General features: G+C 41.5%; 1 protein-coding gene across 6 annotated transcripts in view; it reads left to right on the top strand.

Moving 5' to 3' along the window:
• Positions 1 to 24521, top strand: part of ARNT2 (aryl hydrocarbon receptor nuclear translocator 2) — a 109186-nt gene that overhangs the window by 69916 nt on the left and 14749 nt on the right. For all 6 annotated transcript variants that reach the window (XM_076347907.1, XM_076347910.1, XM_076347906.1 and 3 more), the window contains 7 exons: positions 4244 to 4320; positions 6470 to 6604; positions 7485 to 7559; positions 11664 to 11815; positions 19150 to 19222; positions 19380 to 19503; positions 23671 to 23770. In XM_076347907.1, the coding sequence (XP_076204022.1) occupies positions 4244 to 4320; positions 6470 to 6604; positions 7485 to 7559; positions 11664 to 11815; positions 19150 to 19222; positions 19380 to 19503; positions 23671 to 23770 (736 nt within the window). The remainder of the gene's footprint in view (positions 1 to 4243; positions 4321 to 6469; positions 6605 to 7484; positions 7560 to 11663; positions 11816 to 19149; positions 19223 to 19379; positions 19504 to 23670; positions 23771 to 24521) is intronic.

Here is a 24521-nt window from a genome sequence, read left to right as displayed (position 1 = left end):
AATTATGTCCTTCTAAAGACTCATAAATAATTTATTTTTTAGTGTAGTGAAGTAAAACCACAAATCCACTAACACTGTTCCGTGTCTCGCAGAAAATATGGGGCAGAAGGATAGAGGAAGAAGGCAGAAAATGAAGCTGTTCAGTTGTTAGAGCCAACTGGAAGCTCACTGGGAAAACTAAAAAGTTCCTTATGTCCACACAAACGCATGCTGTTACCCTGTGGGAAAGTGTTTGCTGGCATAAAGGACACTTGGAAATTAAATACAACCTCTAACGGCACAGCATTCTGTTTGTGATGCTCAGTTGCAGGCTTAGCTTTGCAAATTGTTGGTATTAACTTGAACAAGCGTAGCACTATGTTTATTATTCAAGAGGAGCATATATTTGGTGTTGAGAAATAAAGCCTTTCTCAGGGTTACACCTGAAGAATGTGAATAACTAATGTATGTTTATTTTGTGGATGCCTCCTAAAGATCAGTTTCATGGCTGCTTTCCTGGCGGCTTTTGCAACTTTTTTTGGAGATACTGATGGTACTTAGTGGTGCTAAGGAGCAATATTACATTATGTTAAGAGCTGGACAAACCGGTATTAAGTGCAGTACACATATCTTTATTTACCTGTCCGTCTTGGAGTATGTCCAATAGGAAGTATGCTAAAGCAAAAGTAAATCTCTCCACCAATGCATCTCATATATAAGCTCACCCACAGTTGAAACTTTGGAACTATCAGCGAGAGAGTAAAGAAACCAATTTCCCTCTATGGAATGCTGTCAGTACTAGCACCTACGCTGCAGTCGAGCGGACGGTCATTTTGACAATTACTCTAGGCACTTTCAGGGAAGGGTTAGCAATTCACTGGGTCACGTATTGATTAATTCCAGGCAGACTGGGTTTTTTTCATAGCGTGTCTTGTGGGATAACCCAACTAATCCATTTTCCAGTGTGTTATACAGACCAAATGTAATCCATCTTGAGGGGGAAAAAAAAAAGGGGGGGGGGGGGGGTTGTGAAAATTAGAACAACGGCCTCCCTTGCCAACAGAGTGACATCAGAAATGGTGTTTTTTAGCTAGGTTTAATTTTGGAGCTTGCTTATGTTGCTTTGAGTTTATTTGGGCAGTAGCAAGCATGGACCAAGTTCCTAAAAAGGAAAGCGTTGTTGAAAACTGCAGAAAAAAGATTATGCGAAGTGGAAGCCATCCAGCTGAGTATCTGTGCTGTTCTCTGCAATACACTGTGCCACTAAGGAAACCATTGAAAAAGCTTTTGAAGTCAAAAAGCTTTGACTTTAAAGCTTTAAATTTGTCCTCCTCAAATGGAAAACTCCATTTTAAAGGGACCTTTTGGTTAAGGTTATCCAGTGAGAATGCCTAGAATTATTTCCTTAAAACAGCACTTTGTAAACACCCTATGTTTAAGCGGCCTAATTCTCAGAAGTACCAGGCATCCACCAAGAAAATCCTCTGAAGGTGGTAGGAGCTAGAATCACTCACCATCTTTGAAATCAGACCACCTGTACCGAGCTGTCTGAATGTAACCGTGATTGCTTCAGGCACCAGCTTTTAAAATGTTTGTTCTTTCGGCTGACAGTTGAACTTGCAGGTTTGCCCTGGTGCGGAGTTCAGGGCTGCGGAGTGAGAGACTCCTCATCCATCTCCCGGAGGGATGCAGTCCCCGCTGCCGTCTTCCAGCCAAAGTGTTGGGTCAACTCTTCTGTTGCTCCGGTGCTTTCTTTCCTCCCGTGGTTCTTTTTGTACACTGCTGCATTTCTTTTGCAGCAGAGTCAGCATCCTCATGCTCCATCCTAAACTGCTGCATCATTTAATTTGTCCTGCTCTCAGTTCACACCTCTAGTCACCGCTTTGTAAGGTGAAACTGCTGGATTCCAGTTATCATCCCCTGCAAACCGCACATAATTCTCCGTTAACCATTTTCTACCTATTTAAAATTAAAATTGCTCGTGTGGAGGAGTCTAAGTTTAGTTTTGGGAGCTCACCCTTCCAGGCACCTGTCGTGGTTTAACACGTGTATGTGAGCAGATAGCAGCCATGTGTCTGCCAAAATTTTGTCTAAAGTGGACACAATTTTGAGTGGATACGTTTGCTGCTGCTTTTTCAGGGTAATTTTCTCTCTTTTTCTCAAGAGGCAGCCAAATTCAGTTTCTTTGCCTATTGGAGCTGTCATTAGCTAATTACCAAGTCTTGTATTGAAGAAATAACTGTAAACACAGCAAGGAAGGAAAACAAAATACTTCTGTAATATGAACCTCTTCACTGTAGTTTCATGTCAGTGGTTTATGCTCTCCGTGGTATGCTGGTGTCTCAGAGCATGGGACTTATTTGTGTTTGGGCTCTTGTTTGTAGTTTGCCTGGTGTGTAACAGAAAAGAGACCGGAATAGCGGTGTGTGAAATACCAAAACAATGCTTTGTAATTTAACTGCTTGAAGGATGAACTGATAAACTGCAGGCAGTGCAGAACAGTCCCACGGGGAGGGTAAATGCAGGTTGTCTTCAAGGATGTTCTAAATGAGGTGAAGGATCTCGAGTGGAAGTTTGGGTCCCTAGTAACCCACAGAGGGACCTTTATTGGAAGCACAAAATAATGTTTAATTGAAAAATAACATGTCAATTCCTTCCAATGTTATTTTTAACTTACGTGTTTAATGATTGATTTCTTAAAATGTACTCGTAAGATCACATACTGCCACCTTGATCTTCTCATACGGCTTCTAAGAAAACATTTCAGAGGAGTATCCCGGCATTTGGCGAGGGATATCACATAGGTTTAGAAGCTAAGGAGTTAATTTAGGGCCAAATTTGTATCTCTGGATAGTAAGATCATTGTGTGGAAGACAAGGGGGGTTTGCCCACCTCATGTAGTGTGTGATGCTGAAATTCATACTGCGCCTCAATTTCCCACTTGTTAGAAGGGCCAGTAATGCGCCTTCTTTGTAAAGCTCTCGAGATCCCCTGATAAAATCCTAGTTATCTGTCGGGGGCTGCAAATGAAGTTAGGCCCCCAAAATTGTGAATTCCATTGCAAATAAAGTTTGAATATATTATACAAAAATATGGGTTTTTTTCTTTCATACTTTGTGTATTTTATTTTATTATATAGCTCAATGGGAACTGAAAAATCCCTGTAGAGTGCTATTTAGAAACTGATTGTCAGATAAGATTCAGTTATTTTGATACAAAATAACGAGACTGCTTCGGTTCACTCAGCAGCATTTACAGTCATTTTTCAGAGGCATCATTTAAGAAAGTTGTATGCTGTCATCCTCTGCACGGTCCAAAGATTGACTTACATTGGGAATTACAAATTTTGAGAATAAAGTGGCTGTTGTTTCATAATTGGTAGCTGCTTTGCCATTAATTTCATTAATGCTTTAAAGTGCCTCTTAAATGATTCACTGCCTGTTGTGACTGAGTTCCTTGAAAAGCCTTGTGAAAGAGTTTACAAATCACTTAAAATAAGTCAGCAGTGTCACTCTTGGAAGATGGTTTTTTTAAGTGCTTCATAGGAAATTGGTATCTCAAAACTGGAGTTGGGAAACAGCCTTAACTAAAGGCCTAGCCAACTAGCAAGTAAACAGAGCTAATCTGAACATTCCTATTTGTGACACAAACACTGAGATGGAAATCAGTACACATGTATGTTTTGAAATTATTCCTGTGTTTATAATAGTTACTCCTGTTACACAACTGAAACAAGCACTGTTAGCAAAGCATCCACATTTTTTCAGTCTTTCAACGTAATGACCCAGATTTAGTCCATTATAGAAAAAAGTAAAACCAGCTGTTAAATATGAGCACGAAGTTAATGAAAGATCTAGGCTGTGCTGTGTTTTTAAGGCTCATTATAATATATTATTCACAAAGAAAACTGAACATAGTGTGCATTCACTGAATGTATTAAGTGACCACGTGGTTCCGGTAACATGCTGTGGAGAAGTAGTCGTGGAAATGTTATTGTCCATCTCGGTGTATAGGGGAACTTTTGTATCTGCTTTGTCTTCGGCAGCCAAAATAGCTGACGTGGGTACTGTATAGGCATGTGAGGTATGTAAGTTCGAGCACGACTGAGAAAGATCATCTGGTCTGAACCCAGAGATAATGCATTAATAAAGCAATAAAGTTATTTTGTATGATTTAGAGCATCTGGAATATAGAACCAGGCCAGCAACGTCTCTGCTCATCCCAATTTACTAATAATAACAGTATTTGTTATCATTTACTTTAGGAATGACTATACCAGAAGAGGACGCTGATGTGGGACAAGGTAGTAAATATTGCCTCGTGGCAATAGGAAGGCTTCAGGTAATGCCAGTCTTTCCTTATACAAACTACTTCTGAAAGCGTAATCGGTGTTGTGGTTTAGTTGTAAAAGATTTGCACAAAGTTCTGGTACTAGACTGTAACTTCTAAAAATACTACAAAATACGAAGCGCCTTGATGTCGGTGTGCAGCCAGTGACTTACAGAATCACAGAATGGTTTGGGTTGGAAGGGACCTTAAAGATCATCTAGTTCCAGCCCCCCTGCCGTGGGCAGGACTTGTTTAGAACGTGTCAACAGAGCAAAATGAAAATGTGATTTTGGTGCATTATGTGTATTTAACCCAACAACGGCGGCAAAGGTGCTCCTGGAGCATGAGCATGTAGAGACCTGCTATTCTCCAGGGTGCATAGGGCTGGGATATTCTAGATTGTGAGAAATGTGGGAGTACAGGTGCTGCAGATGGTAGGTTAAAGTGGCTCCCAAAGCCAGTGATATGCTGCTTGCTATTCTTTCATTCTTCTCTCTCTCTGGCTGATCAACTACTTGAGAAACTGTGATTGCAGGAGTTATTCTGAAAATGGTAAAGATAAGGCAGCAAGAGGCACTTCACAAATAATAGCTTTATTCTCAGTGTGTACCGTAGCGTGCATTCAGATGTGATGATTCAGAGACAGCCGAGGGAACTGTGAGAATAAAATTTTACTTCCTTTTTGTCCAGACTGTTGCAACTGACGTTTTACATTTTCTTCCTTTGTCCATTGCTGACGAGAGTTCTGAACAGGAGCTAGAGCAGTCGCGGTGAGTCTCCTTCACCGCAGCAGGGAGACTAATTTTTATCTTCCCAGTCTGGGAATTCTGCCACGGGTGAACGTGTTTGAGCCTCCTGCATGATCTCCTGTTGGCCCGTGCTCGTTGCCATCTGCTAGGATGGCATCGCTCCTTCTTACAAGGTAGAATGACCCTTTCATTAGAGCACAGGTGCCAAACGTGTCTTATTTGAGGTGAACAGCCTGCACATTACTGCAAGTGTTAGAGCTTCTGCAGAGCGTGTCTCCATTGCGATGGCAGAGCTACAGAAGTATTGCATGATGTTTTTTAGGTTAATCATGCTTTTATAATAAAGGGTAATACATTCCAGTAATGGAGAGAAGGAATTTACGGGGATTCATATGTTACAGCTGCCAAAGAAAGATGATTTCCGAGAAAATCACATTAGTAACGTGTGGAGTGTCAAAACATCTGTTACGTTAGAAGAGCCACCAGGGTATGTGAGGGAGGGCAAGAGGAGGCTCTGTGGATGGGTTTAATCACAAAGGAGTCAAGGTGCACAAACTAAAAACTCTTCTGTAACAGCAAATTGCAGTCTGGCATACGGTTAACTGGCTAATCTGCTTCAAGACAGCAAAAAAATGAGATTTTGCTCTTTTTGCATTGGGACCTTGTTAACAGAGATAGCTCTGGAAGTTGTAAGAAAAACAATGGTCTCATTTGTAGCCCCAGTAGGAATGAATGGATATGAAGTGGCCTGATTGCACAGGTTTCAGGCAGAGAGCTGGAAATACATCATTCTCTCTGATGAGATTTGAGGAGCATTTATAGGAGGACTGTGTTTTTTCATTATGAGCAGCCACTTGCTGGCCGAATATCACCTACCTCAACCTCTAGAGAACTTTGTTCAGGTTCTCTGGGTGTTTCAGGTGAGGTTCATCTCAGCTGAAAGTTGAGTGTTTAGTCTGAGCTATTGGATATGTCTACAGATAATGAGTTGGCCTCTTCTAGAGATTGACCTTCCTATCCTAAAATGGGTGGACTGAATTGTCCTCTGCAAGTCTCTCGTTCTTGATTGACAAAGGTAGGAACCAAGATTCCTAACTTTAGTGTGGTGCCACAAAGTGAGATGAATCTAGCTGTACTTATATTGTTACTATATCCCTCCTTCTTGGGAACTTCTGGTGTATTTGTTTTCCTGCTGTGCTGTTAAGCCTAGGTAGGTGCCATGTGGTGAGATATTTGCCCTGTAAACTAGGCTAAAGGCTGTTCTGTGTCATTTATCTGTGCTGTTGTTTTATTTATGACTTCCTTCAGTCATTAGCACTCTGCCAACAGATTTTGTTCTTTAGCTATGTAATCAAATTTGACTTAAGGTGACTGTTCTGTGGACTAAATGCTGTGGACTTCATTGGTCGTAGGTAACCAGCTCTCCAGTGTGCATGGACATGAATGGCATGTCGGTCCCAACTGAGTTCTTGTCTAGGCACAACTCTGATGGAGTCATCACCTTCGTCGACCCAAGGTGCATCAGCGTCATTGGCTACCAGCCCCAGGTCAGTGAGTCGCTGTGAATGTGGGGACTGGTTAGAGCTAATGAAGAAGATTCTATTTGTGCATTAAAAACGAAAGCAGCAAAATGTGAAGTATTTGTAGCTGATCATTCGTATGTCGTGTGCTAAACGCTGTTCATTTTTCTTTACCATGCACGCCTCTGTAAAATTTACAGTTTTCCCCTTTGTTATTTGGGGTATCTTTTTATACCTTTTAGATCCAATTAGAATTCTAACAGCAAGATGCTTTAAACCTTGCACAGCTTTCCAGTGAAGACATTTCTGTGATAGAAAGTTAACAGTGCTTTGAGACAGTTTTAGTCCTGTAGATCTTTAATTCTGCCAATCTATTGAACAATAAGCAAACATCATTTATAGCATCTATTTTCCTTTAGGCTTACATCTACTCCTCTGAATAGGAGGCTAGTCACAGAACTGAGTAGAATAGTAAATGAACTCCTGGCTACCACAACTCTCCCTCAGATAACTCTTTAACAGTTGCAATTTAGAGGCAAAAATAATTACTTGCTCATTTGTTTTTCCCATTTATTTTGATTTTAGGTAGCTTTATAATAACTTTTTTTCCAAAAATTAGTGCCATAAAATGAACTGTAGTACAGGATGTCAGTCTTTTCAAGACACCGTTTCACAGGTATTAAAAAAATCACTTAAAATTTGTTTGTAAATACATGTATCTATGCAACAGTACAAATATAATGTGCGACATGATGCCTACAAACCTTGTTTGTATGATTCACCCCCGATTAACTGAGTACTCCCATTAAGGGTGGTAGATCCAGTGTCTGCAAGGATCACTTGCAGATCTGCACGTGGATTTGTGTTGTGGTCTGGGTTTTTTACACAGCTTTATGTTTTATTCTAGGATCTTCTGGGGAAAGATATTTTAGAATTCTGCCATCCTGAAGATCAAAGCCATTTGAGGGAGAGTTTCCAACAGGTGCTGCATCCTGCTCCTTTTCTTCTGCCATTTATGTATTACTTAGTTCAGAGAAGTAGCTTTTATTTTTCATTTCAAGGTATTTTTCTGTTACGCAGAAGGAGTAGCAAGATACGAAACAATTTGTTGATCAGTTACTAATCAGTTAAGCTGCATAAAGGGTAGTTTAAACGGCAGCATCTGTTTGCTGTGTTTTCAGGAATAAGTCACGTAGTTATAAATTTTGTTTTCTTTTTACAAAAAATTAAATGAGTGTTCACTGCACAGTTAGAGCTGTTTTGGAGATGCCTGTGTAGATCCCACTATGTTAAGCGGTAACCAAAGTGGGCTGTTGATTTCAAAGTAGTTACACTCCTCTGTAATGCTGGATTATTTATGACCTAAATTTGCTGCTAGCATAGATTACATGCTTCATACTTTAATGGAGTTATACCGCTTTACATCAATAGAGAATTTGGCCCTTCTCCCTATTAGGAATTGAAATGCAGACAAAAGTAACAAAAGAAATACTATGTATGGAAAGAGTTACTGATCTGGATTCATTTTTACAGTGGGCCACGTTTACATCAGCTGTATCAAAGGCATTTATTCCGTTGTAGAGCTTATTGTTTCAAATTGATCTGGGACATACAGTAGGAGAGCTTTCCCCAAGCCTTCTGCTTGTTGCTGGTCTTTTCAGCACCTTCCCGACTGCACTAGAAAGCGTGGTGTAGTATGTTTAACTGATTACTGAGGTTCAGGTGATCTCAGTCGTTCCAGATTTTCTGACAACAGCCTATATAGCTCAACCAAGTTTTGTTGATCCACCTTGCATTGGATGCTGAGATGTATTTTCATCTGTGAAACGTGGATATGAAGTACCTTCTAAAATAATTTGTATAGCCAACTATTTATTCAGGCATGGCATGCAAAAGTGGAGCTTGAAAAGCCTCTCTGGGGAAAACAGCTAAATGCTGCTCTGTGTCCATAGAATAGATCGTGAAACTGAGGTTAATGGTCTCTACAGAGTGTTTGAGATAGTGTAAGATATCAGTACTCTTGAGCTATTTCTCACCACCCCCTCCCTCAAGCGGAGACTACCAACCCCACTGCTGAGCTAGCAGAAAAGATCGTGTGAGCACTCTGCATCCACTTCAGTGTCCCTTGAATGGACTGAGTTCAAACAGCAGCTAAAGACCTTTTAAATTCAAGATGTTGATTCACAGGCAGGAGCCTGTGAGAGTTAGATGCTTGAAATAGGTCACCACATCCAGTCATCTTCTCTGCCCCACCTTGGTTGGGGGTTTGATGCTGCAGCTAAACCTACCTGATGGTTAGCTGTCACCAGGAGTCAGGTCCTACCTCCACTTCTTCTCTCCTCCCTGACCTCCTCCCTACCTTTCCTAGTGTCCTGATACTAGCACAGATGGACTTGCCAGGTTGGCTAGCTAAGGGACTAATCGCTTTTGCATGGGACTAGCTTTCAGCTGGTTCAGCTCCCTGAACTTGTGCCTGATTGCATCAGTGGCACAAGAATGCATATGCTGTTTTTCACTAATGCCCAAATGATTTATTCCACTAATTTATCCAAGAGACAATGACAGAGAGCTGCTGGATAATAACACGTCAAACATCCGTCTCTGAAGTGATTGCCTGGGGCTCAGAAGGGCTGACTAACTAACATTCGAGTTAATGACTTGGTCCTCACTGCGTTCACCGAGAGTGAGATCAGATGGTGGGAGGCTGCTGGTGTATCCCTGAACTCAGTTGCTGGGGACTTCACTGTCACTACTCACTATTAGGCATGTGTCTAAGTGATTCGCTGGATCAGGGACCTACATGATTTGCTTAAGGTCATACAAAAAGACAGCAGGAAAAAATGCAGATTAGAAGTGAAAGTTCCTGTTCACTCGACCTGTGTCCAATCTATGAAAATATTGTGCTGTTTCTTTAGTAGGCAATTCCTTTTTCGGTATATTTTTGTTCAGTACAGTAGCAGTGTGATTGGGGCTGTTATTTCAGTCATGCAATAAAAGGCTGAAGTAAACAGTTAAGCTATGCACCAGGTGGTTTTTATTTCCAAAGAATGTAAGAAAGTAAAGGTTAAACATTAGCTTTGAAATTTTTTGTGCTATCTTGTTTGTCTGCACTGTTTAAGACAGTTCAGGATTTTCCCACAAGCGATCTCTATGCTTTATATATTATTACAGAATTAGTGTTTGCTTAATTCAGACTTCAGGACAATAGATCACTGCAGTTTGTTTTATTATTGTTAGTTTTGCCTTAGAAATCTTTTCATTAAAAGGGTAACCGTGATTTCCAATAAACTCTCTTTTTTTCTAAAACCCTCTGAAAACTTGACATTGCTGATTTGCTGACAGTATCAGAACCAGATTGGTGCATAACAGAGGAGGGAGGAAGGGAGGGAGGATTTTGCAGTTTTTGGTCAAGTGCCAGTATCCATCTCAAAGCTTTTACTTCCTTGGGAAGATAAATTCATTCATCAGGGTGGGAAAATCAGGTCAGAATAAGATAGTCTCAAGGCCAAGATCAACAAATAGAGTTTAGTATCAAAGGATCCAGAATACAGCTATTTGATATCCAGTAGGATGCTATTCAGATTGGACACTTTTACACAAGCTCTTTGTTTTTTACCCTGGGTGTGGTAGTAGAAAATTGCTGATAAAGGAATGTCGCTCACTGAACTCAAACTACAAAAGCATTTAAAAAAAAAAACAAAAACAAAAGGCATTTACCTCAGTATTATTTTGAACTTTCCTGGGCATTGCTAAAGCTTTTTGTGTCTTCTATTTGCATTCTTTCCATTTAATCCTGTATCCAGTTGATCAATTTGAAATGCAGACCTTTGGAAAAAACAGGACTGGAGCATTTTTCCTAATCCAATTGCTTTTCGATGAAGACAGAGGGTAAATACTGGATTTTCTACTTTTAGAGAATACAGGCTGCAGATAGCTAATAAAAAATAAATTCCAGTGGATAAGGATTAAGAATCCACAACAAGATGTGGCATTTATTTGCAGTAGACCATCCCTTTCCTTCCCTGAGGCACCCCTGAGATAGCTTGGTGGAAAAGCAATAAAAAATAAGCACAGATAGCCCAGGTAAGTGCCAGCCGAATGACTTGAAACCGTGTAAGTTTTCTTCTGACTTAAACCAAGATTGTTAGATAATGCATAAAAGGCAGTTACAGTGCCAGTGTGCAAGCGTCGTTTTGAGCGTACTTCTTTAGCTGGCTGCTTCTTACTTCTCACTTGATGCCCAACTATTGACTGCAACAAAACTTCAGCTAGCAAAGACAGAATTTGAACTGAGTATTGCCAGACATCTGAATTCTTAGTCATAAGCAAATAGGCTGTCCAAGCAAAGAATTTGCTCTCCGTTTTCATTAATACTATTAAAATGGACAGTGGCTTATTGGTGTTCTCTCCATTCAAAGACTGGCTCACTCTTTCTTGTTTTGAAAGCCAGAAGCAAGTGTTTCCTGTTAGCCCTTTGCCATCATAGATGGTCTTATAATGCCTTTGGGGAAAAAACCAAAACAACCGTGTATGGTTTCTAAAAAAAGCCATCTTTCTTAAGTGTTACCCTAAATTTTGATGCTGATGTGTGCTTTGGTATGTCACATGTATGAATTGTATAGCTAGGTATCCAAGCAGAAAAGCAGGTATTCAACCTCAAAATGTTTTTTCTTGTGGGCTTTTGTTTCAGCTGCAATGTTTGGTTTATGGTTTACATATAAACATTTGAAAGATCCTCAGTTTGGTTTCTGTCAATCTCTCGATAAGCGTTCCACATTAAAACCTTCTGAAAGCTTCCCTGTTGGGATAACAGCACAACCTGTTGGTTGTCCTGAATCTGTATTCTTCTTATATGCAGGCTGGAAAATGGCATTTTATACAACAAAGCGTGAGGGTTTCATTCTGAAGGAAATAGCTGCAAATATGTATCAGATTTTGCTTATTCTCTTCAAATTAAGAATCTCCCTGCTGTGTCCATAGCTTTCTGTAATTCAAGTTGTAAAACACACCAGTTACTGCTGTTTACTATTCATTTGCACAGCAGGTAGCAATCGCCTTTTATTAACCTTTCCAAATGGTTTTGCAGGTTGTGAAACTGAAGGGTCAAGTCCTGTCTGTGATGTATCGTTTTCGTACCAAAAACCGGGAATGGATGCTGATCAGAACCAGCAGCTTCACATTTCAGAATCCCTATTCCGATGAGATTGAATACATCATCTGTACCAACACTAATGTAAAGTATGTGCCTTTCCAGATGCTCGCGTATGTGGTTTTGAAAGAATTTAAGCATTGCTTTTTGCTGTAGCCTGTTTCTAGCTACATTTGTTTCTCTATAACAGTACAGTCTGTAACAGGGTTTTTCTGCATCGTGAGATCTCACAGCGTAGCTGTTTCTCTGTGTCCTTATCCTGTGATGCTTCCAGGGCCTGGCTGCACTGGGGGAGAAACATCACTTACTTGTTATGTCATTAGACAAGCCCATTGATCTCAGTCCAGGCTGCCTTAAACTAGCACAGAGCTTCCAGCAGCAGCCCAGCTGTCCTGATAGTGGAGGAAGGTTAGCCTGATTCCTAAGCCAAAGAAAAAATTGCGTGTCCGTGTTCACTGTGATCATACCATGCCATAGTCCTGGGCATCTTCTCCTTGAGCTGTGTCTACTCCTATGGCCTATGAAAGCTGGCAAAATTATTTCCTAGTAGGCTTGAGTGGGAAGGGTTCCTCAGTTAAGATCTGGTGGAATATCCCCAGGTATGGGGACAGATCCAACCCCCCTTATCTTAAGAGGGAAATTAAATCATCCTGTCTTTGAATTAATATTCTCAAAAATCTGTCATTGGACCTCTTAGGATGAGGTCACCCTAGGACTATAGTGGAGGTTCGTCACTGTGTAACTGAGCAGAGATGCTTTTGGAGCCTCCTGAGTTCTGAGCCAGTAACTGCAGAAGCTAATCTGGCCTTGATAAAGCCATCGCTTTATAGTGTGGGGGCTTTTTATAAATATTTCTTCTTTCCAATATAAACTTAATCTATTTCTAAAACAAAATCTGCTTCTGGTCTGACCAAAGATTTTTTGCCAAGTTTTTAGCTCAGAGGAAATTCTTGATTTTAAGATCTCAACCTGTTAGACTGTATAATGGAAATGCTGAACGAGCAGTCTGCTAGTGGAGATGCATGCTGAGAGCTCTCCACTTGCAAAACCAAACCCCTGGGGCTTCGGCATTTGAACTTAGAAAGCTAGTAAGTGTCTTTGCGTGTTCCTTGACTTGCTCCTTTGGACGTCACACATACCTGGACTAGAAGGGCTGTGTTTTCACTCACTTGAAACCCAGCATCACAATCGTTTTGCTCAGTTTTTTCTGCATACCCAAAAAGTTGGGCTAACTGAATAGTTAAGCTCATTGAAAACAAGCAAATGTGTCTTGAAATCAGACAGCTGAAGATCTCCCTGTCTGCACCATGCATCAAAATAGATATTTCCACATTTCTGCTGTCCCATATTTCTTTTCCAGATAATTTGTATATGCAAAAACAGGCCTGCAAAACAAAAAGCGACTTCTGAAATCTGTCCCAGGCTGGCTTAATTGTGCTTTGTTCCCAAGAGTCCACAGATCAAAAAGTGGGGTTGTAGACTTATGTTGTGTTGGCTCTGGGAATGTTTTTTTCCGAGCCTCCACTATACTGTTCAGTTTGGCATCCCAGCACTTACTGTGATGAATAGGACTGTGCCAGCTTCTGGCTCTTGTTATATCTCTCTTGCTAGGTTTGAATAACAACCCAGAAATGCTGACCTAATATGGAAGTTGCCTGCTGCTACTTTGACAGAGGATGGTCCCTCTTTCCTGTCATGTAGAGAATGTTCTAGTCTTATGGCAAGATACAACCCGTTATACGTCTGCTTTTGAATAGTAAAAAGAATGCATTATTCAAACTGTTTTCTGTTTTCCCCCTGTTCTCTCCCACTTCTCAGACAGATTTCCAAAGAGGGCTTACTGTAATGTACTGCTGTTCCTGCCTGTTTCTGGATTTATTTATTTTTTTTGCACATTTGGGGTCATGTTTTGACTTCTGATTTCCTAGATGCCTTGGGGAGTCGTACGTCATGGTAACTGTTGATTTCCGCCTCCTCATTCAGCTCCTGCTGGGGCTAGATGTTCGGCACCGACCCCAGTGCACGTGGCCATCTTTACGTGTCGGTGGAAGTATCAGATGCTCTGGGTCCAGCAAAGTGCTTCACGTGGAGACCAAGCAGGGGTGCCTTCCACTGCGCAGTTGTAGGCAGTTCTGCACAAGAGACAAATTTTGATTTGTCTATCGCTGTGATAACCTAGCCAGCTCCATAAAATACAGGTTTGAGGCAGTTAAAAATTCATCATGAAACTGTAAAGACAATGTAGCCAAAAGTTCTAGGTTTAAATCAGTTTTTAACTAAGGATAGTTTAAAGCCACAGTACGTACGTCTGTGTGTCTGTCTGTTAACAGAATAGCTCTCATTTTGCGTTGGTCAGTGAACAGCGTTTTCCCAAAAGACTGTAGAGGGCAGTGGTGGTTCCAGTTGTGGAGGGATTAATTGATTATTTTTTTGTTTTGGTTGTTTTGGGTTTTTTCTTCTTCTTTTTTTTTTTTTTTTTTTTAAAGGTACTCCTTTGGAGCTTCAGTCAACTTTCCAAACTTGCTTTTGATGCGGAAGGGTAACGAAACATTAGGTTCAAATGTTCACTTAGTTCCTTGCAAAAAAAGAAAAGAAAACTTCTCTTAGTTTCGCTTGGGTGTAGTCATCCAAGAGAAACTTCCTGGAGAAATGAAGCATTTAACGATTAGCATTTGTGCTGGGTTTGGCTGAAAAGAAGAGTTCCCCCGTTTGACCACATCTTCCTGTGTAGTTAGGACTGTTTGATTTCCAAAAAGAAGTAATTGTTGTGATCAATGTTTGTTTAACATACACATAGAGCAGCACTTGAATAAAATAATCTGTCATGATGATAGATAAAACTATATAAAAGTCTTTGTATACATAGAAGGAGGATATTTTTCTGACCTTTATGGAAATTTTGATGTTTCATTTTTGTAAGCCCCAAAGTCCTATGTTGCACTGCATGCATTCAGGACAACTGCAGGATTCATAAGTCTCAAGAGTCTTGTCTCGGGGTGAGCTGGCACAGGTCACTGCTGGAGGCAGCCTGTTGGATGAATCAGCCCACGCTTGTGGGAGAGATGCTTTCTGTTTCGGATTCTCATGGGCCAAAATACTAAAGAGATCAACTATTCTGATAAAATTCCAGTCTGTGGTAGTGGTGCTAAAGACTTACTTTCTCATGATCCCTGTGTCATCTGTGGGCTATCTGATCCCTCAAGGCCAGTGTAAGACAGACCCTTTCACAGGGGTGACTTTGAAACTGTAGGCTAAAAGAGGGAGATTTTGAGAGTTTCTGAAAGAGGATTTTACAACGGCAGCCCCAAGGCTTTTATTACTCCCTTTTTGTCCAAACCAGACACAGGAAGCACGTGTGCCTGTATTATATAAAAATAGCTTGGTAGCGATACAGTAGTATTGTTTCTCTCCCACCATAGAGACTGATAATTTTAAAGTTCAAATCCTTTTTTGGTTACTCTGATGCCTGGAAAAGGAACAGGTGACTTCAGTGTTTATAAAGAGAGATTGATTTGGCTGAAATCCTCTCCAATGTCAAAGGAACTTTCACAGAATCTTCCCTTTTCCTCCAAATACATTTACTGAAGTAAATTTGAAATAACTATCAAAACCTTCAGATTCGCTTAACCATTCCTTGTTCAAGCCAAGGGCTGTCCCAGTTTTATACCGAATCTGTGGGTGACCCAGGATTTCCTGCAGTACAGGCAGAGTCCTCTGTTGACGCAGACAATACCTTACTTGCTATGTTAGGTATCCTGTAGAGCCAGGAAATTTCTCTTTCAGCTGTGAAACTGAAATTGAAACGAAGGATAGTTCGGGTTTTGGTTGCAAACTCAGACGGCAATTTGAGTTTTGCCCAAACTGGTAATAAGCTCTGGTTCTGTATCACCTTTACAAAAATGATCTAGCAATTGGGTGACTGAAGGGACCTGCCTGAGTTGACTGTTCAGTCAAAAGGGCTGGTTAGGTGGCAAGGTCCGAAGCAACCACGACAGCAGCGCTCAGCTCTCCCCGGTCGGCCGGTCCATGAATTGCTGCACAGTTTCTTTCAGGTTTCAAGCATCGTTTGAACAGTAGCAGCAAACAGCAGCAGAAGATGCTAACCTGGCTTTACACTTCAATCTTAATTAAGTGCAGCGTAGCTCGCACAGAGTTCAGTGAAGATACACTTAAGCATTTGGGTTTTATAGGAAATGGATTTGGGAGGTTGTTCCCAAAGTTCAGTGCTGTTAACACAATGTGGTATTTATATTGTACTGCAGCTTAATGAGTATTAGAGATAAAAGGTAGAGAAGGGTGAAGGAGCACTAAGTTAGAAGTGCCTACAAAACAAATAACTAGTAAGTATGCTGTTTTGTTTGGCTCATTTGTATGTATATGGCTGAATCAAGAAAACATACTTTATACGGAACAGAAGAGACCTAATGTGCTGTTTATTGACACACGCACCAAGTCATTCGTAGTAAAAACAAATGAAACAGTGTAATTAGCTTTCACGTTAACAACAGGATTTAATGGGTGTTTATTGTCCGCAGGGTGGTATTTAGAAAAACTTCCCCATAGATTTGCCATGATTAAATTACCTCCTATAGTTCTGTTGGAAAAGTATGCATTTTATGCTTGTGAACAAAGAATTTCTTTGCATTCCAGAGGTAATTTTTAGGAATTTTCTGTTGGCTAAAGTAATGTGGAAAATCCGTGGCGCTCTAATGACCTAGAGGACTGACTTTCTTGCATGTTACTCAGCACAAAAGTGATTCCGTGCATTATGTGTTCTTACACCATAAGGCTAGCAGAAGGCTTTTGGCCATCTACTCTGATCTTCTGTTTGTTGCGGGTCACAGATTTTTGTCCAATTTGCCATGGAGCCTAGTCTGAGCAAAGTGTCTTCTGGAAAAGCATCAAGGGATGGAAAAATCTGTTATGTATTTCAGTAGCTTGTTTGAGGAGTCTCTCACATTCCCATCAGTTTGTGCCTAATTTGTCATTTGACTTTGTCTGCAAGTTTGTCTCTCAGTCCCTAGACATTTGAATCTATACAGTTCAAAATTTAAAAGAAGATTTGGATAAAAATCTGAAATTCAAGCCTGTGGCCAAAAATGTATCCTAATTTTCCAGAGTTTCAAATCCATGATCTTGCTATTTTGTAAAATCTCATCTATTACCACCTGTCACATCATAGTGTCTCTCTGGGGGAAAACCCACGTGGTGTGTAATTCCTGCCCGTTAGGTGATTTTTCCTTCAGAAAGAGGTCAGAAGCATGCAGAAGCTGTGACCACTGTCAAGTATCGTTTGCCAAGCATCAAGCTTACTTTCTTGTCAGTCCAACTCCAATCTTATCCTAATCTCTGAGCTTTAGCATAATTTGGGGGTGTTTATAGCTTCTTTGCTAACTGAGCAAAGAGCCTCACAGAGATAATACGCTACCTGCGCATCCTCAGGCCAGAAGTAATCTTGCTAATTGTGACCAAGCGACAGAAAACAACTATTAATGGAAGGTGCAAAACATTTAGATAATTTTGCAGCTGCTGAGTATTTTTGTCATTACACAGGCAGTCTTCCTTGAGATGCTGCAATGCCAGCAAGCTCCCAGCTTCACCCTAGAGACTGATTCAGTGCCCTTCGTGGTATTGGCCCATGCCAGAGCTAGGGACTCTGCCTTCTCCATGGCAGTGATGCTTCTTCAGACAAGGGCCACGGCGGAGCCTTTCTTTTTACAGGGAAGTCTCAAGTTGTTGTGCCTGCGCGTCAGCTGGCCCGTTGGCTGCAAGCTGCTTTCAACGCGAAGTTGTGAAATGAAGGTGGTGCTGTGGCCATGCTGTTCAGGGCTGTTGTTTGATCAGGCTACAGCCTGGGCACAGCTCAAACCCAGCGCTGTGCTGGCAAGATCATGTGGCTCTCGCGCTCTGCCGTCCCAGCTCGGTGTTGGGACAGAGCCAACAGGCACACAAACCTATGCTCAGACAAGCGAGGTTCCTAATGACCCAACGTGTGGATGGCGTAAGTCCAAACAAGAAAGCATAAGTTCACATTTTAATGGTAAAATTCTGGTCTTAATGCATCGGTAGCACTTTCGCCTTTCATTTCCAAAGGATTGGGTTTTATTTCTCATAAACTGTAACTGCACGGTGGCTTTTTGTGTAGAAGTTGTTTTGTTACAGTAACTTCAAAATTTCCAATAGCAACAATTAATAGAACTATTTGATTATTTTTTTTTAAATTAGGGGCTTTGAATTTGTGTCCTTTCAGAATTAAAAAAAGCAAGTGAAGAAATGGATTCAGAAGATCACTGTGCTAGATATATTACAACTATATAAAAGATCTGCACATTTTTATAAATAGACGATATTTGCACATGTAGAATGTGAACGTGCCTGACTTACCACCACTTGCATGATGTCCCTACAGGTCACCCGTCGGTTAATTCTCATGACTTCCGATGATTTTATCTGTTGATATTGGCTAATTGTTGTAGTTAAGTAACAGCTCCTGGCACTAAACACAAATCAAGTGCATTTCAAGGATCTGCAGAGTTTTCAACACTGAAGTTCTTCATTCTGGCATATGGCCTGTAACATTTATTAGCTCTGGCAGTTTCTTTTGAAGTATTTTTCTATTGCTGCTGCACATTTAATTTTTCCTAAATTCATATAATTGGATTAAGGCTATTAACTTCCAGTGATTTTTATCTCATTTAAACAACGGATATTTTTTGTTCAGTTCTGATTAGCATGAAAAGGAGACTTGTGTTTTCTGTAGCATTTGTCAACACAAATTGTTTTTATGTAATGTCTTGATTTTATATAGTAGCACAAGCAATTTATTTCTGGACATTCACTGCCTTAAAAGCTTTCAAAAATTGAATACAATCTGGACTTGGGTCCTGAGGAGAGTAGAACCAAAGCATGTTAAATAGGTTTTATTACAAAGGAGGATTTATATGCAGTTCCTTCTAGCTCAACGGGTTGTTCCATTTGGTCTGACATGCTTCAGACAGAGCTGCGATCACTTTTTCTTATTGACTGGCATAACTCTGCATTAATGTTACTGGAGGTTTCCTGTTTACTTCAGTAGGATCAGTGAAGGGGTCTGGTATATTCATCGTTATCATGAGGAAGACATTCTTGGTGTCTTAGTAGTGAATTCTTAAATCCTTTATAAGGAGGTTGTATTCCATCCTCCATTACTTACCCACCTACATTTCTGGGCTACTACAGCAAAACTCTTCACGTGCCCTGCTACATTCCTGTGGTGCAAGCTTTCTCAAATGAGAAAGCTTTAAAAACAGATGAATCTCACAGTAAAGGATTTACTAAATCATCTGAGGGACGTTTCACTTGGAGTATAAAATAGGAGACCATGGTTGTTCCTTTTTGTATCTGAATTGGTTTTTGTGATGAAGTCATTTTGTCTCCTTTGCAGACAACTTCAGCAGCAGCAAGCAGAACTTGAAGTACATCAAAGAGATGGGCTGTCATCCTATGACTTATCTCAGGTGAAATTTCTCAAGTTTTTATTTTTGTGCCTGTGATCTTTTAAAACGTAAAGCAATGGCAGATTTCAGCAAAATTAAAAATACATTGTGACTGTCCCTGAATTCCTTGTCAGCAAATACGATGGAGGGAATTACCTTCCTCTGTGTATCTCAACAGGTGCCTGTTCCAAGTATACCAGCTAACGTTCATGAGGGTGGAAAATCTGTGGAAAAGCCTGATGCTATCTTCTCCCAAGAGAGAGATCCTAGATTTGCTGAGATGTTTGCTGGAATAACTGCTTGTAAGTGAATGTCTCTGATGTTTAATTTTTAATACTGTGTTAGGCTTGGTTACATGACGTGGAGCACAGCTTCGGGAGAATGAAGAGAAACTACAATGTGGCAGAGAAATTTCCAAGCAACATCAGTCTTCAGGACGTTTCCTAGAATTTGCCCTTAGTTGATGTTTCCCCTGAAGATGATGAGGAGTAAATTCAAGGAGGGAAGGACAGCTTTCATGTCACCAGAGCTACCCATTTTTGATTCTCTTTTCATTTTACAGGGGCACCTTAGGCAGTGTTCGTAGATACTAAACATACTGAGCAGAACTTGCCATTTCTAAGTATATATTTTCTTTCTTAAACAGCAGATGTGAGTTCGTCTCTCTGAATAGACATGGATTAAGAAAGTTACCATGCAGTCTTAAGATAGGCCTGCAGTTTTTTATCAAATCACCAGCTTTTGCACTGATGCTTTCAGAGGCATATGCTGCCTTGAAGTGTAATAATATACTTGTTCTCTGGTCAGTTGAGGCATCTCCAGTCACGGTGAGTCCTTGCTCTTTTTCCCACAACTTTTGAACTTGTCAGCAAGTTCTTATAAGAGTGATAGGAGTCTCAGAAATAGTATGTTCTTCTATATTTTGTGAAAATTACTGTGAGGACAGAGTCCTTACTGAGTGCCCTCACCGAAGGATTTCCCAGCTCTGTTCTAAGAGGTAGCAGCCACCTTGTCAGTTGGACAGACATAGCTGACTCAAACTAGCCCCAACCTATGCTGCCTGTTGCATTAACAGACAAAAGTCATTGAGAAGACTGGCAGCTGAAGGGGTCATCCGAAATATATCTGTAGGAAACCAGGCTCATTAATTCCACTGCTCATGGAAGAACTCGTTAATTGTTTATTGTTCTTAACTGTCCTCACTGAAAAAGAGAAGTTTTTACATTTGTTTTAAATAAATCAACATGCGCGTCACGCAGCGCATGAAGGAAACAACCCACAGGGTTTGACTCCAGGGGTGTTGGGAGATGACCTCACTGCATTGGTTTCTTATGTCTGGCTTGGCCTTTTCAAATGGAGAAAGCATTGTAACTGCAGGGTAGACTTGACATTCTGTCCTCCTGTTGCTAGGACTTCTCTGTTATTCCTGTTCATCCTTGTCTGTCTACTCTAACAGTGAAGTCAACAGCTGAGGCCATAAAAGGGGTCCATTAGAAGGTAGCAAGACTCCAACCCTAAACACCAGATTATGTTTTTCCAAGCAAGAACATCTTGCTTTTTGGCTGCCTTATTGGCTCTTTTTCAGGCAGCTCTCAACTGTTTGTGGGGAGGGGTTAGGGTTAAGGGTCTAGCAAGCTGTGAGGTAGCTGGGAGGTTATGTTCTTGGAAATGCCATTTCTCTTCTCATTCTTATCAATTTACAGGCTATGCTTTTTTTGGGACATTCACCCTGTCTGAATTTCTCATGGGAGCTGTGATCAAGGTCTTCTCTGAATGATAAAAAGAGCTGGTTCACAGTTAGAGATGAGATACGCTGTCCAAAACCAATATTGACAAACCTGCATGCTGCCTGCAAGACATTTGCATTATGTTGATACCCGATCTCATTCTCTGCTATGTTCTGTAAAAATACAGGTTTGACATAGGGAGATTGTTGCCATAATTGCATGCAGTGGCCACACATAATTAAAAAACAAAAGTGGGGAGAGGAAGCCTGGCTTCAACCGATTCATGCAAGTGCTTTGAAGCACGGGATGATGCGGTTCTTACAGAGATCTTCTTCATTCTACAGGCAGAAACAATGGTCCTGCTGGGAGAAGGGCATATCATTGACCAGTACAGAGATGGGGTTTAGAGAGAAACAGGTCTAAGGATGCAGGTAAAACACCAAAACAAAATAGGTTTTCAGTGCTGTACCAAAGGTGAGAGCAGAGAATTAGTGCGTAAAGTCCTGAGTGGGAATGCAGCTGGGAGAGATGAGGGCCAGATTCAGAGGCTGAAGAGCATTCGATGTAACCCATGAAAGAGATTTTAAAGCCGATTTAGCCGCTTGCGATTAGTTTAGCTGTTCTCTTTGTCTTGGCCTCATCCTGCGGCACAGACCCTGGTAGCTGCCATGGCAACTCTGCTCCGCTTGAGGAATTCCAGTTCATTTAGGGCACTCTCAATTTTGCTGGTGAGTTGTTCTCAAATATCTAAAGTACCAGCAGGATTTTGGCTCAGTCTCTTCCAACCCTGAGAGTTTGGTATCCCTGTAAAGGGTGGCCTTAGAAAATGGGACATCTCATGCAAGAATGACATTACTGCAAAAAAAGGCATAATCATCTGTCCTTCTCAGAGATATCCCAACCCATTCTCAATTCTTCCTACTACATACGCAACCTTCTCTAGGCCTTGTCCCCGTTTCTCTTTTTCTTTTTTTATATGAGAGCATAGGTTTGCAGCCCAGACTCGGTGTCTGTGCTGGGCAATATATGTAGCCAGTGAGGAATTTCTACAAATTTCTACATTACAGAGGAAAAGCAATGACAGCTGGCATCAGTGGCATGCACGCTCCTTCTCCGAGGCTCCTGTGAGGTAATTGGAGGTGACTTTTTTCTTTGGGAAGGCGAGCTTAGATTCTTGTTAGGAACATAATGTAAAAAGAACTTGGGTAACAGAGAAACTGCTGTGTGTTGGAGGCCTTTGGTGAGCCACACTCACAAGGTCTCTAAAAGCTAGGGAAAACTAAAAAATACTTCTATTACTTGTGAGTTGAGTGGGCCTTTTGTCCAGGAGAGCACCTTGTGAAATGAGTGGGAATCTGAAAAGAGCAAAGGGGAAAATGAGGAGGCAGACTTGATTTCTAGGCCTGTCAGAGGTGCATAGCAACAAATGGTTGCAAAGCCATCAGCGAGTTGCGGGGTGTTTTGCGCTTGGTGGTAGTAAGGCAAGATGGGGAAAGGGAATAAAGGGTGGTGGAGCAGACCTTTAAATTATTTTAAGAAAAGTAGTAGCAGTGAGGTTTCCCTGGGCTTTGGATTCATCCAGTGCCAGAAAATTAAATTAAGGGACCAAATGGCACTGTTCACCCAGTCTCGTTTCATTTCAATTAGAGCTTGATCTCCAGTTGCCACATTAAGAGTAGACTATAAAAGTTAATGGCATCTCCGTGTGTGTTATTCACTACGGTAGTCGTCTTACACCCCACTGGGATGCTTGCATCCTATTTCATGGCTCCCTCAAGCTACATATAGGACAGCAAAATCCATAAGAGACCAGTGTTTTGCCTTGCCACAGCTCGGGTGCCCAAGTCTTGCAGACACTCAGAAGCAGAGTGCCTCCAGCCACCTGTGAGATTGAAATGCAGGTAGGGGCTGCAGAATCACCCAGGTTTGCAAGTAGTCACCCTGAGATCTGCAGGCATGCCACCAGGCTGCCTGGGAGAGTCGGGTGCTCCTCTCCGGCTGTCCTGGAGGGAAGCAGACTGTCAGCTGGTTAGGAGAGGGGCTCTTTGACACCGTTCCTTGGGCCGTTTAACCCAGCGGGGTGTGGGCCCTCAGCTGCTACCTCAGTGCAAACAGGCTGCGATAACAGCGGCGGCCCTGGAGGGCTTCTCCTGGTGCCAGAAACGTACCCTCACCTGAGGCCACCCCCAGGTAGCCACAGAGGTGCACGCGCATCAGACCTTTTTCAGACCAGGCTTGTTTCATGTGGCATTCCTCCGTTCCCCTGGGCAGACTCTCCCATCTTTTTTCCAGAAAACCTTTGTTCCCCTTTCCAGTCTGTAGCTGGGACCCATGCACCCATCACTCCCCGCCTCAGCCAGAGCCGCTCTCTGCCTCCCGTTCCCCCTCCTGCCTGCATGGTCAGGAGCAGCTTCCAGTGGGCACAGAGAAGGTCCAGGCTGCGTGGCCGGAGGGCACATACCAGTGTTATGTTCCATGCAAACAATAGCATTAATGAGGTACATGCTGCCAAGAGGGTATGAAGTAGACGCAAACCAGCTGTGCCTCTCGTTTCATACTGAATTGTCATATAGCCCTTTTGTGTCATTCTTAATGTGTTCCACAGGGCTTCCTCATAAAGCTTTAAGAAGGAAAGAAAAACCCCTGCTGCGTATATACGTTGCAATTCTCATTAAACATTTTTGCCTTCATTTTCTCATCCCCTAAACTTTTCTCTTTCTGTGATTTGCTTTTCTTTTGTAGCAGATAAAAAAATGATGGCCTCAGCATCCACAGCAGGAAACCAGCAGCTTTACTCACAGGGAAGCCCATTTCAGCCAGGACATTCAGGAAAGACTTTCAGGTACTGTAGTCCAGATCCTGAACGTATCAGCTTCTGTCTGATAGTGGGGGACTGTTCCTCTTCGATCTAGTGGAAAAAAAACCCAACCTAAGATGCAAGGGCTTTCTTTACATGAATGAACTTTGCTTTGTGTACACTTCACTCCTACATGATGTCTCAGCCCTTAGAGTAGGCTTACAAGCTGAGATGATTTGGATATGTCTGTTAAAAATAGTGGCTGGTAAGTAGATACTTGTTGCTGTGATGATGTAATTGGAAAAAAGGTAAGAAGCAGCAACAAATCATGAAGGGAAATAAATCTGAGAGGTGATGGGGCAGACTCAGAGTTCTGAGGAACATTCAACCAAGCTAGGAAGGTGCAAAGATTTGTTTTGCATTTACAGCTGTCAGTAATTCTGCAGGCTGCCTTGAAGGGCATCAGTGTGGACACCTTATTAAAGGGAACAGAGGGATGCTTCATCCATAGTCCCTGGTGAGGGCTGGGACACGGGCATGAATAGTTTTCTAAGGCAGCTTCCAAATACACATAAGGTGGTCGTCTGGCATTTTCGAGGCATTTTTGAGTTATTCAAAGTGCGTGTTGTTGTCTACCAGCTGGCAATACAGATTTGGCTAATCTGAAGTTTAAGAGTTTGCTTTCATCTCCAGTCACTTTTTGAGAGTGTGGTAACAGTGATTATATTTACCTTAATGCCTTTCGTATCACCATTCTGGGACTGTCATACTGGAGTTTCATTCTCCTGTTTTACAC

The sequence above is a fragment of the Aptenodytes patagonicus genome, chromosome 10 (assembly GCF_965638725.1).
Source record: "Aptenodytes patagonicus chromosome 10, bAptPat1.pri.cur, whole genome shotgun sequence".
Taxonomy (NCBI): Eukaryota; Metazoa; Chordata; class Aves; order Sphenisciformes; family Spheniscidae; genus Aptenodytes; species Aptenodytes patagonicus.
The sequence above is the reverse complement of the archived record's forward strand: the minus strand, read 5'-3'. Positions and strand labels throughout refer to the sequence as shown.